This window comes from Macrotis lagotis, chromosome 8 (genome assembly GCF_037893015.1).
Source record: "Macrotis lagotis isolate mMagLag1 chromosome 8, bilby.v1.9.chrom.fasta, whole genome shotgun sequence".
Classification (NCBI taxonomy): Eukaryota; Metazoa; Chordata; class Mammalia; order Peramelemorphia; family Peramelidae; genus Macrotis; species Macrotis lagotis.
Genome location: NC_133665.1, coordinates 100,738,329 through 100,758,884, shown reverse-complemented (window position 1 = coordinate 100,758,884; position 20,556 = coordinate 100,738,329). Strand labels below are relative to the sequence as shown.

Genomic DNA, 20,556 nt, shown 5'->3' with positions numbered 1-20,556 from the left:
CTACCTACATAGTGTGACTCTGACATTAGCCATACAAACACAGGTGAGTTGCTGAACCTCAGTTTTATTCATCCGTAGAAGGGTTGTAGTTCTTGGTCTACCCATCTCATGGGGAAGTTGTGAGTCTTGGGGCACTTTGAAGTCCCATATATACTGTTCCACTCTCCCTTGTACCATATCTATCTAGTTGGGGACACTGGCTTTCCTGCTTTTCTTCACACAGGACAGGTACATCTCCCTCCTCTGTGTCTTTGTACTGCTTTTCTCCCAAACATGGAATGCATCACCTCCTACATATGGCCTTTCCTGTTTCCATTCCACTCTAGTTTCTAGTGCCTCCCCTAGCCCCGACCTCCACTCCCTGCCAATTACCTTACATTTTATGAATAATTGGGTATGTGCATAATGTGTGTGCATGTCTCCTCCAAAGAACGTAAACTAGAAGGTAAGGATTATTTCATTTTGTCTTTGTATTCCCAGGACCTATCAGGGTGTGGCATACAGTAGGTGCTTAATAAATGCTTGTTGAATCTTGAACAAGGCAAAGAGCTTTGGCTATATCACTATAGTAGGCACATAATAAAATGCTGAATTGAGTTGAAAGGTAGAGATTAGGATGGGGGCCAAGTCTTCTAATTGCCAGATAATGGTTTCTTGAATTTTAATATTTTATTTTCCCCCCAATTACATGTGAAACAAATTTTAACCTTCATTTTTTACAATTTTGAGTTCCAAATCCTCTCACCTTTCTTCCCCCTCCCATCACTGAGCAATTTGATAAAGATGTATATAGTCATTCAAAGCATATTTCCATATTAATCATGTTATGAAAGAAAACAGACAAAAAATCAAGAAAAATAAGAAAGTTTAACAAAAAGTATGCTTCAATCTGCATTCAGACTTCATCAGTTCTTTCTCCATAGGTCCTTAGGAATTGGCTTGAATTATTGAATTGTTGGGAATAATGAAGTTATTCACAGTGGATCATCCTTATAATATTGCTGTTACTATGTACAATATCTTCCCAGCTCCACTTAATTCACTTTGCATCAGTTCATGTAAACTTTTCCAGGTTTTTGTAAAAGCAACCTGCTATCATTTCTTATAGCATAATATATTCCATCACAATCATATACTACAACTTGTTCAGTCATTTCTAAATCTAATGACTTCTTAATCCTCACCCTTCTTGATCTCTTTATAATATCAGGTAATATCGATAATCCTCGCCTCTTGCATTTTTTCACTTTAGATTTTCATAATACTGCTTTCTTCTTGTTCTCTTCTTACCTATTTGAAAAACTCTTTTTCAGTCTCTTTAGTTAGATCTTTAGCTAGATTATATATACTACCTATGGGTGTCTCCCAAGTCTCTGACTTGATCTCTCTTATTTTCTTCTTCTATAGTGGTTTATCTGTTGCTCTTTGAAGCTCCCATATTCAATGGTCAGTGTTACAACCCTGGCATAGCTTCTTTTCCAAGCCTATAATGCTGTCTCCCACTTCTCAAAAAATCTGTCTTTCCCATGAATTGCTAAAACCTTTCTGTGAGGCAATTTGGAATTTTTTTTAGAAAGTGACTAAAACATTTATACCTTTTGGTCCAGAGTTCCAAGAAGGTTCATCTACTTCAAAAAAAAAATCATACAGGCACTTTTTGTGGTAGGAAAAACTGGAAATATTGCAAATTCTGTATACTAATAAAAAGTAGTAAGAATACAGAAAAAACTTATATGGAAAGATATATATATATAAACTTATTAAAGTGAAGTAGATATAACCAATTAAACAACTTATACAATGTCTACAATGTAAATAGAAAGAATAACAATAGCCCTCTGTGAATGCTTTGCAAGTATAAGGACTAAACTTGTCACCAAATTTTATATATATGTATATACATACATATATACATATATAAATCTTATATATCTTATATATTATATATATTTTACATATATATATATATGTGAGAAAATGCATCTTCTTCCCTTCTTTATAGAGATGGGGAGCTATGAGTATGGAATACTTAAACCTGGTTGATATTTTCACTAATTTTACTGAACTGATTTTTTTTCCTTTCTCTTTCTTTTAAATTTTTGTTTATTGGTTTGTTTTGGTTACAAGGGTTGGTTCACAAAGTGGAGAATCTATTTACTGGGGAGGAAATATTCAGAAATGAAGGTGATAGAAATACAAAAGATAATGATAAAAATGTAAATTTTTCTCTAACAAAAAGGAGGCACCCCTGACTCTTAGTTTCAACTCATATATTGCTTTCTACATGTAGAGATGTGCTAAAAATGTTCAACAAACTCAGGTTTTCTGGGAGGGGAAATGCATATATATTTTTAAATCTAGTCAGTGAAAAAAGACAACAAATTGAGTCCCTGATTTGTGAATTGCTTATTTTTGTGGTGTAAATTTTAACAGTGGGCTCCTACAGGTTAGAGCTGGCTCCAGCACACCCCAATATGGTCTTTCCTAATCATGCCATCATCTCAAAATTAATTTGTGTTTAATTTGCTTGTATTTTATATTTATGTGGTTGTACACAAATTATTGATTTCCCCCAGACCGGCCTGACCACCCTGGAGGCAGGATCCAACCCAATTTATGGTTGAGGAATCCATCAGTGCTAAATGTCTATGCAGAGACTGCCACATGCATGGGCCTCCTGGCTGAAGAAAAATGGAAATGCTGCTATTTTCAAAGAGTTCTAGGCCTTCATCAGAGTAGTCCTGCATATGCTTCATTAATTAGCACCAGAGTAATTGGCCTGAGTTACTTGTTTCTACTAAGTTCTATTTTAACAATTGCATTCATGCCTCTACTCAGAGCACACTGGTTTGTTGGGTTGTTTTGGTGTTTTTTTCCAGTCCCAAAGATGGACTTCCACCTCAATTCATATATATATATGTACCTTGCTCCTACAGAACCTGAGTTTGTTAAACATTTATTAGCCCATCCCTGTATGTAGAAATGCAATGTAGAAAAGCTGTTGACATTTTCATGCATTAAAATTCCTTTGTTTAAATTTAAACAGTTACAAAGCAAGTTTAATGGATGGTATCAATTGTTTACTGTTGCTCACAATAAGTTGCTTATTTAAAACAAAAAGTGGGGCCCTTGTGAACCTTCCAGATCCCTTACAAAGAGATTACCACAAGTTTTCAAGGGGAATTTCAATGGAAGTTCTTGGATTCTCTCCTTGTGGTACTGGGCAGGCCCACATGTTCCAGGCTTCCAGTTTGAGGGAAAGTCACCTACCATAGAAGATCCTGGTTGAGATCAGGATCTGGCCTTTGATTAGTAAGAACTGGCTAAGGGTACGGTGACAATCAACTGTGTCCTTATATGGGGCCTTGGTGGTCTCTAAGATTGTTTGCAAGTCCATCAATATTCAGCTGGGCAATATTCAGCTACTCTTGACTGCCAGATCTTGAGGGGTGGGCAGAATTGAGGTGGAAGTCCATTTTTGGGACTGGGAAAAAACACCAAAACAACCCAACAAACCAGTGTGCTCTGAGTAGAGGCATGAATTTTGATGTAATTATATCTATTATTGCTATGATCCCATGAAGTTGAGACCACAGATACATCTCTATGAAGAAGCTTGCTGACATTTAAGCAATGGAAATGATGTGGGGAAGGATGGGTCATATTTATATATATATATATATATATATATATATATATATCCATATTTATATATATGGATATATGTACTTTTTTTTTTAGTTTTTGCAAGGCAATGGGGTTAAGTGGCTTGCCCAAGGCCACACAGCTAGGTAATTATTAAGAGTCTGAGGCCGGATTTGAACTCAGGTACTCCTGACTCCAGGGCCGGTGCTCTATCCATTATGCCACCTAGCTGCTCCGGATATATGTACTTTTAAGATTAATATGCATTACTAATATTTTCTTAAATCTATTTGAGCCCTGATTTGTGGCTTGCTTATTGCTGAGGTATGAATGTTCACTCTGAAATTTTAACAATGGGCATTCCTATTAGGATATTTTGGTTATTCATTCCTACTGAATTTTTCATGTAGAATCCAGTTCTGAGGATTGTAGCCTCTTGGGAGGGGGATGGTGCAAGGGAGTCCTTGTCAGTGCTTAAAATAAGCAAGACATCATTGGGTGAGTAGGGTCAAGAGTAGTACCTAAGAGCTGCTTGCAGATCACAGAACTCTGTCTGTGTGTGACAATCTACCAACATGTGGTAGAACTCAAATAATATCCTTGTTTATGTCCCACACTTGTCACTTAGACTTCCCTCATCAATAGCTTTATACTTTTCCCACTAGTCCCTCTCTGGATACATCTCTTGGTTATGACCCATCCTTCCCCACATCATTTCCATTGCTTAAATGTCAGCAAGCTTCTTCATAGAAATGTATCTGTGGTCTCAACTTCATGGGATCATAGCAATAATTGATATAATTACATCAAAAAATTTAAAGTGATCTGAGCCCACCATGAAAATATAATTATTTAGATAACTGTTTACCTCCCTGGACGACTATGGAATTCATATCTGAAAAATAACATTGGTAGTCTGATGGGAGGGTAGCCCATAGAAACTCTCCATCTCAGTACACTGAGGGAGAATTCAAATATGACTGGCTCCAGAGACCAAAAGACCTCTACCTGGCTCTGAAGGTGTCTTTTGTCATATGGACAAAAGAAATAAAAGAATATTACTTGGCTCAACAAGATGGAAGTTCTAATTCAGAAAAATTCATCACAGATTTAAACATCTCAATATTCCAAAGGTAAGAGTTTAGTTTTGCTTTTTATCTTTTTCCACTGAATGTTTTTCTGAAATTTTGTGAACACATAGCATTAATAACTAAATAATGGTATAAAGTTGACCTATATCCTAGATATCTTATAAACAAATATATCCTATATCTAACATATCAACAAAGGAGCCAATGGGTCAATTGAAAGGCAGAGCAGGAGGTTACCTGGGATAAGAGAGAGGGAAGCAGGGGTCCTGAGGTCTTCTCTAGGAATGTCAACCTGAGCCAAGAATGAAAGGTATTCTTTAGGAATCTGGAAAGACTAAAGTCCTTTTCTTCTTCCCTTGACTCCCCCATTCCCCAGACCCATTCGTTCCCTTCCCTGCCTTCCTGTGGTGGTTTGCATTATATTGTGGGGTTGAACATCATATTTTAGAGTCAAGTCTCTGACAGGAAGGATTATCCTGAGAGGACATTTGCCTCAAGTCTCTACCCACTCCAATGCATCCTCTTCTCAACTGTCAAAACTATTTTCCTAAAGCAAATATCTGGCCAGGTCACACCTCCTCCCTCCAATCAAAACCCTCTGTTGAGTTTATAAAGCCTTTGTAACCCAGCTCAATACTGTCTTCCCAGTCTTTGCTTTCCTCTATATATTTTGAGATCCAATGATACTGACCTCTTTGCTGTTCCTCAAACATGATCTCTGTCTCCTGACAATGTTTTCACTTGACTGTCTCCCATACCCTTTCCCTTCTCCTCTTCTCTGAACTTCCCTGGCTTCTTGAAGGAAGCCTTTCCCATTCCCTCTTAATATTGGTGTCTTCCTGTGTCAATTATCTATAATATGTCCTTTCTATTTCTCATTTGTACAGAATTGTATGCATGATATCTCCTCAACCAGACAACGAGCTCTTTGGGACCTGGGACTATTTTTGTCTTTATTTTAACAACATTGACTTAGCATAGCATCTGGCATATAATAAACACTTAATAAATTCTTGTTGACTGTTGGCCAACTGGATTGGAGATAGGAGGCTCTCTCCTTTACTCATTCCATCAATCCTAAGGGAAGCTTTGGCAAACTCACTTGCCAAGTTTAATTGCTACCATCTTGTCTCCTACTCTTAGAGTCTCATTCCTAATTCTTCCTTTCTCAGGACTTATACCATGGGTCCCAGAGACTTTTCTTTTTTCTGAAAAGATAGAATGATGACCCATAAAAACCTGAGAGTACTCCATAAGCTTCTGCTCTCACGACAATGGGTTATTACCCTTGTTCCATTCCAGTCTTGTTTCCTGCCTCACAGAGAACAAATGACCTTCTTGCTCTATTTATTTGAATAGATCCCAGAGTTTATTCACTCAGCTCTGGTACTCATCACCCATCTTTTACCCCCACTCCCTACCCCTAGACACTCATCCTCTTGGGATTTGGCCATCTGAGAAGTCAAGACCTTGAAGAAACTGAAGAGGACTAAACTGCAAAGGACTAAAGATTGCTGAAGATAGTAGTCAGGGTAGGAGGTGAGGGAGGTGAGGAAAAGACTATACTAGGTCATCAGGTGAGACAGGAGCAACAGCACAGAGAAAAGTGGGCCTTCATGAAGGGGCTACCTGGGTAGAAACTGAGGAGCTTAAGTGATCCATGATCCAATCAGAGAACTGAGCAATCAAACAAAAATGTTCACTTCCACAGTCTCTTCTCACATTCACAACCCCCACCTGGATCTGTGTCTTCTGAAATTCACCGACAAGAAAATCTCCAAACTCTTCCTGGGGAAAGAAAGAGGAATTATAAGGCATAACAAACCCCAGGGAAAAAGGCAAAGAAGTGAGATGAGATCTGGATGGAAGAACTTCTTTGTGATTTCAGGTGGAATGGAAACAAATGGCTACTGTCCAGATCTCCCATTCTTGTCAGACACACCTTTCTGTGCTGGGGACAAAAATAGATATGATCTTCCATTAGATTGTGAACTTTTTGAACCCAGGGTTTGTGGGTGTTTTCCCCTTTATTTGCATTTCTGGTAATTAAAACAATGCCTGGCACTATGTAAACACTTAATCAATGAGTGGTGATTAATTGACTGACTTCTCTAGCAAGTTTTTTAACCTTTAGGAAAACAGATTTTTTTTTAAGTTCAGCAAAAAAGATGGGGAGAATGCCACTACCTAAAACTTTTCTAAAAGGGAAACTTAGAGAAAGACTCTTCATATGATATTTTGAAGACATGAATGGAATTCATTCTAATGAAAAAAAGAAAAAGAGGTGTGTTTAACAGAAGTATGGCTGCATAGGAAACTCTCTAATATGTTAAATATTTTAAATTAAAACTAAAAAAATGAAAAATTGGGTAGGTCATTGAAAGAGAATATACAAAATAATGACACAATCCTTGAATAATGGGGTTTGGGAGACTAAATCTCCAAATTTATTTGTTTGGAATCCTGTTGACCTCATTTTTTAAAAAAACCTTTAAAATGAAAAATGGAGAGAGGAAAAACTACCTACATATAAGTACTGAATATGCCATAGAGATGCCCTGTATAAGAAGACTAGTAATAGAGATATCTGGAAATTCACAGAAAAATAAATCTAAGAAAAGGACCATCAATGAAAGCTATCAGATGTCTACATAAAAATGTATGTGGTTAACAAGCAAGACTAGGGAGAAAATTTGACTTTGTGGATATCACTGGGACTTGGTAGACTGAGTCAAGGAAGGGGCAGAATAGCATTACATATCAAGAAGGCACATTCATGGGAAGGAATCTAGGAACCAGAGGGGACTTACAGCAAACATTTGGATCCATCCCCCACCCCACCCCAGGTCAGATGGGGAATATATAGCAAAACTAGAATTGGAGCCCAAGTCCCTTTGTGCTTCTAGAACTTTGTCTCTGCTGGACTTGGTCACTAGAAGTTCTGAGGGCATTTCAGAGAAAGGGACAGCAAGTGATGAGAAGACTACAGTGAAGCCATGCCAAAGACTAGAACATACCAGGAACTGATACAGGACCCTCACAATCTCATCAGGATGACTTATTCCTTTTAAGAGTATCCTCTTTTAATTCCACAATGCCCCACATTGTTGCTGTTGTTATTCAGTTATTTCAATCCTTCAACTCTTTGTAATCTCATTTGGGGTTTTCTAGGAAAAGATAATGTCATTTTCTTGGATGGAGAAACTGAGGCAGAGTAAAGTGACTTGTCCAGGGTCACACAGCTAGTATGGGTCTGAGACTGGATTTGAACTCAGGAAGATGAGCCTTCCTGGCTCCAGTCCTGGAATTCTATCTACTGTGCCACCTATTTACCCACAATATGGCCTGAGATTTTCATCTCTTCATAGCTAAGTGATCATTTTTAAACCTCAATTCCAAGAAATATTCACAGAGTTGCACCAGAATTGGATGTTTTGTGAATGATCTCTGGAGAGAGCAGGTTAGCATGACACTGAGGTACACATCACACCCTCATCTGCAAGGTTTCAAAAAAAAGGCATTTGTGAATCACCAAAAAGAAGCAGCTGTGGTTGAAAGTCCAAATATCCTCACAAGACATTTGCATTTTCTGGACCACATCTGAAATGTATTTTTTCCATTCTTCCTCTTGGCAAATTCATATTAGGTTTAATTATTCTTCCAAGTGTAGCTTCTTGAAAACAGAACCTATTCCAACTGATCCAAAAGGACTGGCATCAATTTCAGGCATGCCAATCATGGATTGAAGGGGGTCTGTGGTTATGGTATGGTTTTGTTCAAGAAAAGCATGGATGCCTCCTGAGAGTGGTATGAATGCCAGATGAGATTCTTTGAATGGTTTGTGACCTGGATCTGAGGGATCATCAGAGAGGACATTGGATTGCCAGGATCATAGTGATGGTACAATCATGAAGACATTGGTGAAGTCTGGGCAATAACTAGGGGGAATTGTGCTAAATGAAAGTAGAAAGCAATGACTGGCTGCCACATGCAAGTAATTCAAAATGAAGGTGGTCTGGAAACATCGGACATACAACACCCATTAACAACAAGGAATCTTGGGAGTTAATAAGACATAGGGTAAAGGGTTTGTTGCTGACTGTCTACTAAAGCCTAGAGTGGAAAGTGCCTCCTGAGGGATGGATCCAAGAGGAAGATAGTTTCAGGAATGACTAAATGGCTGGAAGCCCCTTTTCATTGGGCCAACTTATGGTCCAAAAAATGCTAAAAGGTCCTCCACCTACCAGAACCTTTACTCAGGAGCTTTGGCATTCTGGGAACTCAAGCTCCACTGACCAATTAATGAGACCAATTTATAGTGGATAGGAATAGTACACCCTCAATTTCTTTCCGTGGTTTAGTCTCTTAGCTCTGATATTGTCTATTTGGACTTCAAAACCATGCTCCAAGATGCCTGTATCCTTCCCTAATTCCTTCATTTTTCAGTTCCTTTTCATGGGATGCTTTCATCTGTTACAATATGTGCTCCTTAAGAGGACTTTCATTTTGTTTGTGTTTGTACTTCTAGCCCTTAGCACAGTAGCTAGTACATAGTGAATGTTTCTTTCTTTTCTTTCCTCTCAAGTGGGGAGGCTGCTCTCATAGCACCCCAGTCTTTTGCTTAGGCACCCAACCATTTCAAAGTGATCAAGTGGGACCAGACCCCATCTAAATGCATTAAGCTCCTCTGGACTGACCATGGGTTTTGAAACTACTGGACTCAGAACTGGCAACTCTGATCCAATGTCTGCTCCTTCTAGGGAGATTCTACTAATCCAAGGTGGCAACTCAGTTCTCCCCATACTAGTCCATGAAGTCTGTAAGCCTCTTGAAAAATCTGACCTTTGAAAAGAGTGGTGTTGTTACAGGTTAAATCAGGCTATCAGAGTTGGAAGGGACCACCATGTGAGGGAGCAGGTCATGTAGCCTGATCTAATGCATAAATAAGAATCCCGAGGACAATATCTTTAGCAAAAAGGTCTTATATATCTTTGAGCATCACCAGTTAAGGGATTTTGCCATCTATTGAGATGGCCCATTCCAGTATTGAACAAATCTGATAAAGAAGAAAGATTTCCTCATATTCTCTGGAATTCTGCCTCTGTAGCTCCCTATTCACCCCATTATCACTGTAAGTTCTACCTACTAGGGTCAAGTGGAACCAATCCTATCTCTCTTCTAAATGCCTGCCTTATAAAGAGATTATGTTTACCCCTTCTTCTCCATCTTTTCTGGAAATGATCTCTTGCCTATAGACCCCAGTAAATAAGAAATTCCCAGGAAAACTCTGCCTTTGACTCGGGGCAAAGAACCCTAAGATTTAGTGTTGAAAGGAAATGTAGAGATCACCAAATCCAGTGGTTCTCAAACTTTTGGCCTCAAGTCACCTCTAACCTCTTAATATTATTGAGGACTCCCTCAAAGAACTTTTAAAAAGATGGATTATGTCTATTGATATTTACCAAATTTTAATAATTAAATTTAATTTTTTAAAATTAATCAATATTTACCAAATCAAAAATTAAAACATCTTGGAATCATTGTGAAAATAGTTTTGACCCTGTGAATCCTCTGAAATAATCTTGGATTCCCAGGTGTTCCTAGATTCCACTTCAAGAACTACTGATCTAGGGCAGTGAGGTTGCACAGTGGTTAGAGCACCAACCTTGGCATTTAATCCAGCCTCAGACACTTAACACTTACTTAGCTGTATGACCTTGGGCAAGTCACTTGATCCCATTGCTTTGTAGAAAAAAAGGAACTATTGATCTAGTCCAATTTCTTTATGTTATAGAAGAAACTGAGCCCTAGATAAAAGTGCTTAATTGGAGATCCATGACTAGTAGCAGCAACACTGAGATTCAATAGAGTCCTCTGATTCCATATTCCTGATGCCACCAAACCTAGAGATAAAAATGTGAGGACTAATTGGATCTGGGTCAGAAATCGAGATGCACATGGTGTGACCAGATCATCGAGTTTTGTTCTAACTCTTGAAGATCTGTAAAAGCACTTTACAAATATTATCTCTTATCCTCACAACAGTCCTATGAGGCACCTACTACTATTATTTCCATTTTGTAGATGAAGAAATTGAGACTGAAGGAAATTAAATGATTTTCCCAGGGTCACAAAGTGAGTAAATACATGGGAGCAGATTTGAACTCAGGTCTTCCCACTGCACCACCTAGCTGCTTCCTAGCTTGGATACAATTAAGAATTTGGTAAGAACAATTTGTTTTAAACTCTTGGCTTTGTCAGAATTTAACATTTTCACAACTATCACAGAATCAAATGAGATAGCATCTATAAAACATTTTGCAAATTATAAAATGCTATATAAATTTACTGTTTATATCTTTAGCTAAAATTAAAGATTTTTTGCATTCTTCAATCTTTGATGACTTTTTGAATGATATTTGTTAACCTTCTGTTCTAGATATCATGAAAATTCCTAAAAGAAAATTGTATTGGAAGTTTCCATAGGATTAAAGACCCTTTTTTCTGGAGAATCTGGTCATTGGAATCAAGGAGTCTGGGAGACTGATCTTCTCATCACCAGAACCTGTCCCCTTGACTTGGTCTGTAATCAGCTGCACAGCTTTGCATTCAGGGTAGCAGTGGTTTGAGTGAAGCATCTATGCTTCCCATTTGCAGAGTTTTGAAGTAAGATCATAAGGTCCAGCAAGGTGGTTGTGAGGGTCATGCTCTAAGGGTCTGTGCAAGGTGTGGATCAGCAGGAGCAAGAGGGAAGTCAAGGAGGTGTGATGTAGAAGAAGTTCAAGAGACATAATTTCTGGATAATTAATCATTTTAATCATCAGTTAGTGGATAATTAATTAAAGGATGATCCTTTGACCATCTCTCATGAACCAAAAATGGATTATGACACTTCTCTACCCTTATATGACCTTGAAATGGCGAGAGGTTCCTGACTGTAATCAACTGTTTGGTTAATGATTATTGAGAAAGTGAATAATATGAGAGGTTGACCTATTCTAATGAGAGAATTGTGAGTGATTGATTATACTCCTCTTACTCCCAGACTACCCCCCAGTCTTGGGCAAGGATCTACCCACACTCACCTATACCTGAGTAGAACACATTGGGCTTCCCCACATGGATGGGGTCAGAACAAAATTGAGGAGAAATTAATCCATTATCATTATCAATAATGTCTTAAGATGCTAGCTTGAACTAGCAGAGAATGAGGAAATAGTAAGGGGGAAAAACTTGGATTTCCCCAATAATTGGTTATTTAATAAATATTTCTCTCAGAGGCCTTGTAATCTCAAATAGTCTAGGAGAATAGACCAAGGCTAAAACTTCTCAAAGGCCTAGGCTTGCCAAGAAAATCCTTGCAGAATAAGGACAGGGTTTCAGACAAGGAAGACTGGTGGGACATCCTACTTGGAGACTAAAACTACCTCTTTTGTCTCCCAACTCCAGTCTATCCTTTGCACCCACTTGTGCTAAAAAACATAGTTCTGACCAATCTAGGGTGACTCTTCTACTCAATAAATAGCTTCTAGGATAAAATAAGATCTCCTTCATTTCATTCTTTAAGTTCTATTCAACATGGTCCCGATCTCTCTTTTCATTCTACTTAGACATTTCTCCCTACTCTGACCAGCATTCTGAGGTTACCCTACATTCCTGAAATTCCCTTCCTCCTTACCTCCATCTCTGAGAGTCCCTCTCTTCCTTTAACACATTTCTCAAGCACTGTCTTCTCCTTAAACACTTACCTGGTTCTCTCCAATCTTCTTTTGAAACTATCTTGTATTTAATTAGTTTGCATCTATATTTGTATTTATTCACCTTATAGTTATACTATATATATATATATATATATATATATATATATATATATATATATGGATATACTTGCTATATCTACCATTAGAATGTAAAATCCTTAAATAAAGATTTTTTATATTCTTTGTATTTATCTTCTCAGTATCTAGTACTGCACCTAGCATGTTGTGGTCCATTCACAAATACTTATTGATTACATGATTTGGAATTAGAACCAGGGATGTACTTAGAGGTTGTTGACTCTCATACTCAAAGAAGACCAAAATGACACTACTATGTTGGAGTCAAATTAAAGAATGGTTGACTATGACTGATTATATCATTATGAACTTGGAGGGCTCTATCACAGATTGAGCACAAATAGTACATATGAACATTGGAGAGGTCTGAATTTGTGTATCTCACCTTTCTTTTGATATCTGATAAGTTTTCTCATAACAAAGCCATTCAGTTTTCAGGTCTACTGTTGTTGTTCATAAATATGCACAAAGTGGAATAACCTTTGCAAAAATTTTTGTACATTGTTTGGTGTATTTTAATCACAGGGTAGGATTCCCCTCTTCTCTCCTACCCACATACCTCTGTCACCCTCCACTTGCTATGGTAAATAGGCCAGGGTTAGGTTAGGTATAATGGGACAATTTTAGGGCACCTTTTCTAGCCCCTTCCTCACCCCAGGAGTGAGAAGTTCAGTCTTCAAAAAGGCTGCTCAGAAACCCAGGGAGCTGCTAAATCTCATTTCTGCTTCAGACTTGTGAAAAGACACCCCTATATCTTGGGCCACCTATGTGTAGGATTGTGAATACAACCCCCACTGTATCTGTATTTACTGCTTTGACACTTACCTATTGCCCCAGGAGTGGTAAAAATGATATGGCTGATGTTTTTGACTCCTGCATAAATTGGATTTAAATGAAGCAGATGCTCAAAGGAGTCAGTCTCCCTCTCTCTTCCAGTCATGAGTCTAGTGGCTAGACAACTGGAGTTAGCTCAGGATGCTGTGGATGACCTTAGCAGCTTTGATGTTTAACCAAGCTCTAAGAATTCCATAGTACAGGCTTCTGCTGCCTTTATGGCTGTTGAAAATTGTTCTCATCTGCCAATTCTGCTAGGGGAAATCTTCACATGCTTGGGATAGAAACTCTGCTAACTCATCTATGGTTTTCCCTGTTTGGTTATCCTCAATCTAGTTTAGCCTGTGCCTAAATGGTTTTACCCAGGTATGCCTGCTGCACCTGCTACAGCTTCTTGGAGTCCCAGGTGAGAGTTGGGTGGCAGGTAGACACCAAAGATAAACTCAGAAGCCACCTCACCAGAGGTGCTAGTCTTTCTTTAATATCCTGTATACTCCACAAATAAAGTAATGTTTGATAAACCCAAGATCACAAAAAGGGGGGGGGAGAATTATTACTCTGTTTAAACTATTAGGAAAGATTGTAATATAAAATTAGCAAATAGAAAAAATAGCATTAAATTCCCATCTCGTGCCCTCTATTACCATTTTTTCAAAACACATAATAAAAATTTAAAATAAAATAGAAAAAAGACTATGACAGTTTGGCAAGAGGAGATTTTTATCTATCTGACAAATAGAAGAAATTAAAGGGAAAAATAATGGATTTGATTATATAAACACAAAAAGACTTTGCCAACCAAAAAAAAATGTGTCTGGAACAAAAAGGAATTAACAAATTGGGGGAAAGTTTTTGTCTCAAATATTTTGCATGTCACATGTAATGTGGCATTCAAAACTTTTGTGGAATTAGTCCAAATTTTTGAATCATAGCTATGCTTAAGGAATAAGTAGCTAAAAGATATTTATAAGCAATCCTCAAAAAAGACAGTACAAATTATAAACAACTGCTTTTCAAATACTCCAGTGATTAGAGAAATAAAAGCTAAAACAACTCCAAAATTCCATCTACCATCTTTATGTTGGCAAAGCTAGCTAAAAATGATAAAATAAGAGTAGTCATCGCAGAAAAATATCACCCACCTGGATTCTAATTGTAGACTTGTGAATTGGTACAATGCTTATACAAAAGAATATATTAATAGCTAGCATTTTCATAACATTTAAGGTTCCAATGCCTTTTATAAATATTCTCATTTTATCTTCACATCATCTCTGAGAGGTAAGTTTACTATTATTACCATTTTGCAGATGAGATTAAAACACAGTTTAAGTGACTAACTCCTAGTTACACAGCTTATAATAAGAAAAGAGATTCATTCTCTTTTCCCCAAAGCCCTCCCCTTCTTCCCAACTTTCATACTTCTGTTTGCCAGTGACTCAGATTAGAAACCTCAGGGTCATCTTTGATTCCTCACTGGCAGTCAACCCAAATATCCAATATAAAGCCCCCTATTGCTGAAACGATTACAAAGCCCTGTCTCTATCTTAGTTATGGAGGAATTAAAAATAGGATGACCCAGTTTTTACAAAGCCCCTGGTACTGGTGACCTCAGAGCTCTTTCTCCAAAGAACCCTCTAGAACTGGTAACCACAGGGATCCCTCTCCATAGAGCCCCCAGAACTGATAACTTCAGGGGTCCTTCTCCATAGAACCTCCTAAAGCTGATAACCTCAGGGTTCCCTTTCCATAAAGCTTCTAGAGCTGGCAAACTCAGGGATTCTTCTCCATAAATCCCCTATTGCTGGTAAGCTCAGGGATCCTTCTATGAAGAGCTCTCTAGAACTAGAGACTTCAGAATTCCATCTCTATAGAATCCTATAGAAAATCCTCTGCTGCTGGAGATTTCAGGGTCCCTCTAGCTACAGTCCCCTAACTCTTAGAAAAATATTTTGTGGAGTGGAAAGAGCACTGTTATTAAAGTCAGGACACCTAGGACAGAATGTTGGGTGTGATGCTTAATAGCTGTGCATACCTTAAAAGCAGTGGGGAACCTTTATTCTGCTAAGTACTATTTGGATATTTATAACATCATTTGAGGGCCATACAAAATTATCAATGTAAAAATTAACCTGTTAAATGTGATCAAATATTTAATTCACTCCTATAAAGCTCCTAGATTTATTGAATTTTGAGTTCTGCAGTGGCCTTATAAGGAGTGCCCTATAGGGCCAGCAAATTGGATGTTCCTTGCCCCTCTCTGATTGTCACCCATCTATGAATCAGGGATAATCAGACTTAAAACTGTCTACCTCAATCCTAGAATTACTGGGATACAAATATTTTGGAAACTTTAAAATGATATAGATATGGGAGTTCTGATTAGAAGATCACCTTTCTCTCTTGCCCCTACCCTCTCCATTACATATAGCCATGTCCAGTAGTAGGGATAGTCAAAGCCCTCTGTAGCAGCTCTTAGAGTGAAAACAATTATTCAAATCATTTTGAATTGGGAAAAATCTTTAAGGGCTGTATATCAGGGAAGAACTTCCTCATCTAAAGCGTCCTTGATGAGTGACATCCAACCTCTGCTTAGATGCTTAAAATGAAAGGAAATTCAATAAATCCTATGGCACCTATGGTCATTCTTGGCTGGGTGGAAGGTTAGGAGAGGAGATCTTAAATGAGAGAGATTAATCAAGACATGAAAAGGAAAGGAACAACAGAGTTCTTGAGTTGGTGAAGCAAATGGCATTGGAGTTGGAGAAAGCCAAAAATGAAGACATTTCAATTCCAGGAGTCCATCAATCAGAATTTTTAAAAAGTCTTAAAAGAATTTTATTTTTCTAGTTACATGTAAAGATAGTTTTCAACATTCATTTTTATAAAATTTTCTCCCTCAATTATAAACTGATCCAACCATTCTGGAGCGTAGTTTGGACCTACAACCAAAAGGTCATAAAATGGTGCAGACTGATCCAGTAATACCAGGGCTAGGTCTGTATCTCAGAGGAATCAGAAAAAAAGAGAAAAGGACCCATGTGTACAAAAATATCTATAGCATCCCCAATTGACAAATGGTCAAAGGATATACAAAGGCAATTTACAGATGAGGAAATCAAAGGGATCCATAGTCATATGAAAAATTGCTCTAAATCACTAAATAGTAGAGGAAATGCAAATTAAAGAGTCTCTGAGGTACCACCTCATACCTCTCAAACTGGTCAATATGACTAGAAAGGACAATGATCAATGTTAGAAGGGATGTGGGAAATCTGGGACACTAATACATTATTGGTGGAGTTGTGAACTCATCCAATCTTTCTGGAGAGCAATTTGGAATTATGCTCAAAGGGCAACAAAAATGCGTATACCCTTTGATCTGGCAATACCACTACTGGGTCTATACCCTGAAGAGATGATGAAAAAAGGTAAAAACATCACTTGTACAAAAATATTCATAGCAGCCCTGCTTGTGATGGCAAAGAACTGGGAATTAAATGAATGTCTTTCAATTGGGGAATGGTTTAACAAACTGTGGTAGTTGTACGTGATAGAACACTATCGTTCTATTAGAAACCAGGAGGGATGGGAATTCAAGGAAGCCTGGAAGGATTTGCACGAACTGATGCTGAGTGAGATGAACAGAACCAGAAGAACATTGTACACTTTAACAGCAACATGGGGGTGATGGTCAACCTTAATGGACTTGTTCATTCCATCAGTGAAACAATCAGGCACAATTTTGGGCTATCTGTGATGGAGAATACCATCTGCATCCAAAGAAAGAATTGTGAAGTTTGAACAAAGACCAAAGACTATTACCTTTAATTTAAAAAAATCCGTTATCTTATTATGTAATTTTGCTACTTTTGTACTTTATGTTTCTTCCTTAAGGATATGCTTTCTCTCTCATGACATTCATGTTAGATCAGTGTATACCATGGAAACAATGTAAAGACTAACAGTCTGTCTTCTGTGGGTGGCGGGGGGAAAGCAAGATTAGGGGGAAAATTGTGAAATTCAAAATAGAAAATCTTTTAAAAAAGAATATTTATAGCAGCTCTTTTAGTACAGCAAAGAATTGGAAAACAAAGGGATGCCCATCAATTGGGGAAGGGCAGAATAAATAATGGTATATGAATGTGATGGGAGTACTATCATGAATAGGCCTACTTTAGAAATGCCTGGAAAGACTTAAATGAATTGATGCTGAGTGAAGTGAGGATAAGCAGGAGAACATCACACACATTAACAGCAACATTGTGGGTGGATCAACTATGATGGATTCAGTCCCTCAAGGACAATTATAAAAGACGTATGGATGGAAAATGCCGTCCACATCCAGAGGGAAAAAAACTACAGAGTCTGAATGTAAGCCAAATCAAACGATATTCATTTTTTAAAACTTGTTTTATGTTTTATTTTTATTCTTCTCATGGCTTTTTCCCCTTTAGTTCTGATTCTTCTTTCACAACATGACTAATATGTTAAACATGAGTGTACATGTATGTGCATAACCTATATCAGATTGTTATAGGAAGGGGAGGATGAAGAGAAGACCATAGAAAGATGTGGAACTCAAAAGCTTGCAAAAAGATGAATGTTGAAAACTATCCTCATATGTAATTGAAAAAAATAACATTTTCATTAAAATGTTTTTTTCTCTTTCCCGCCATTCCCTCCCACCTCTTCAATAGAGTAAGCAATCTGATATAGGTTATACATGCATAGCCATGTTAAACTTATTTCTCTATTAGTTATGCTATGAAAAAAGAATCAGAAGGGAAGAAACCATGAAAAACAAAACAAAAAAATATTTAAAAAGTAAAAATAGTATACTTTACATTCAGACTCCATAGTTCTTTCTCTGGAAGTGGACGGCATTTTCCATCACAAGTCTTTTAGAATTGTCTGTATTCACTGAACTGCTAAGAGGAGCTAAGTCCATCATAATTGACCATCACACAATGTTGCTGTTCATGTGTACAATGTTCTCCTGGTTCTGCTCACTTCACTCTGCATCAGTTCATGTAAATCTTTTCAGGTTTTTCTGTCCATTGTACCACCTAGCTGGTTCTTTCCAGGTTTTTCTGAAATCCACTTGCTCATCATTTCTTGTAGAGTAATAGCATTCCATTACATTCATATACTACAACCTGTTCAGCCATTCCTCAGTTTTAATTCTTTGCCACCACAAAATAGTTGCTATAAATATTTTAGTACATGTGAATTCTTTTCTCTTTTTTATTCAGTCAGTATTTCTGAAGCACCTACTTTATGCTTGGCAAGTCTAAATACACAATAGGTACTTAATAAATATTTTTTGACTATTGATTGAAGGAACTTCCTTACAGGTTGTGCTGAATTGGTGTATGTCACTGGCAGTGACTGAAATAATATATTCTCTTATTATGAGGATGTCATATTTATATGTTTCTTTAAAGTTTTCAAAGTCCTTTTCTCAAACCAAGTGAGGAACTAAGATTGTTTATAGATTGCTTTCCTGAATGCAAAAGAATACAGAAGGACTGGAGGACCATTCCCTCTGTTATCTAACTTATTAGGAAGATAGGCTATTGTCCAACAGGATAAAACTGAAAGCACAAGAAGGCTTTCCTATTAGAAACAAACAAAAACTACTCCTCCCCACCTCTCCCAAAGACAAGGGAGTACACAAACTAAGGATACAAAGGTCAAGAAGTTGGAAAGCATAATGTGACCTAATGGAGAGGGAAAGATTCCTTTCTCTCCACTCCCCCTCCCCAAGAGTTGAACTACTTTCAATAGTGGAAAAGTATAGACCTTCCATATAATAATAATAATAATAATAATAACAATAACAATAATAATAATAATAATAATAATAATAATGTTTTTACTTCTATCTTTTGGGCTTTTTAAAATCATAATGTCATCCAATATCCCTCCCTTTCTTTTTCCCATAAAGTCATCCCATATAACAAATAGTATTTTTAAAATTGGGGGGGAAAATGAGCACAACTGATCAATGCATTGAAAAAGTCTGAAAACATGCACTATCTCTGATCCTCCCACAATTACAAAGAGTAGGTTGGGGGGGGGATCAAATTCTTCTTATCTATGCCTATTTGGATCATATTTAATCCTTATAATTTTGTAACATTTTGTGTTTATAGTTATATATCCTTTCCAATTATATTGTTGTCATCATTGGGTATGCTGTTTTCTTAGTTCTGCTCACTTCACTCTTTAATATTTTATGTAGATCTTTCCATGTTTCTCTAAATTCATCACATTAATCATTTCTTAGAGCATAGTAATATTCTATTACATTCATCTTTCACAGTATTTTAGCCATTTCCCAATTGATGAACATCTTTGTTTCCAGAGCTTTTGGGGGACTATGTGGGGACTTCCTTCTTATATATCAATGGCCTCCTTGAGGTAACAGCCTAGTAAAGGACTCTTTGGGTCAAAGGGTATGGACATTTCAGTCATTTTGTTTGCCTGATTCCAAATTGCTTTCCAAAATGGTTATAACATTTCACAGCTCCTTTCATAATTCACTAGTATCCCAATTTTCCCATAATCCCTTCATCATTGACCATTCCCATCATTTGTCATCTTTGTCAATTTGCAATGAAATCTCAAGGTTATTATTAGCAATCTGGAGCATCCTTTTATATGGCTGCTAATAGTTTTCAATTTTTTAAAGAACTGTTTGTTCATATCTTTTGACCACTTAATTTGTCTTTGGTCTTATATGAATGTCAATTGTTTCCATTTTTTTTTGTATACCAAATCCTTATCAGAAAAAATTAATACAAATAGTTTTGCCCTATTAAATCATTAGCTTCCTAGCTTCAAATAATTTGTTTTTTTCAGGAGTTTTTCAGTATAATGAAATCAGTTACCTATTTTAAACACCTATTCTTTGTTTAGTTACATACAAATACAAAAATATTCATAGCATCTCTTTTTGAAGTGGTATCATCAATTGGGGAATGGCTGAACAAATTGTGGTATATTAATGTGATGTCACATTATTGTTTTATAAGAAATCATGAGGGAACAGACTTCAAAATAGCCTGGAAAGACTTACATGAACTGATGCCGAGTGAAATGAGTAGAATCAGAAGAACAGTGTACATACTAACATTAATAAT

The 20,556-nt window shown here is 37.1% G+C and overlaps 1 protein-coding gene across 3 annotated transcripts in view; it reads right to left on the bottom strand.

Annotated features, from left to right (window-relative positions):
• Positions 1–476: 476 nt before the first annotated feature.
• Positions 477–20,556, bottom strand: part of LOC141495895 (putative serine protease 45) — a 36,062-nt gene continuing 15,982 nt past the window's right edge. Inside the window, exons 5-7 of one of the 3 annotated variants that reach the window (XM_074197761.1) lie at positions 6,366–6,524; positions 4,974–5,028; positions 477–1,290 (exon numbers count right to left, since the gene is read on the bottom strand). In XM_074197761.1, coding sequence (XP_074053862.1) covers positions 1,244–1,290; positions 4,974–5,028; positions 6,366–6,524 — 261 coding nt within the window. In that variant the 3' untranslated portion in view covers positions 477–1,243. Of the gene's footprint in view, positions 1,291–4,781; positions 5,029–6,365; positions 6,525–20,556 lie in introns of those variants that run through there. The other 2 variants (XM_074197760.1, XM_074197763.1) reach the window with 2 other exon arrangements.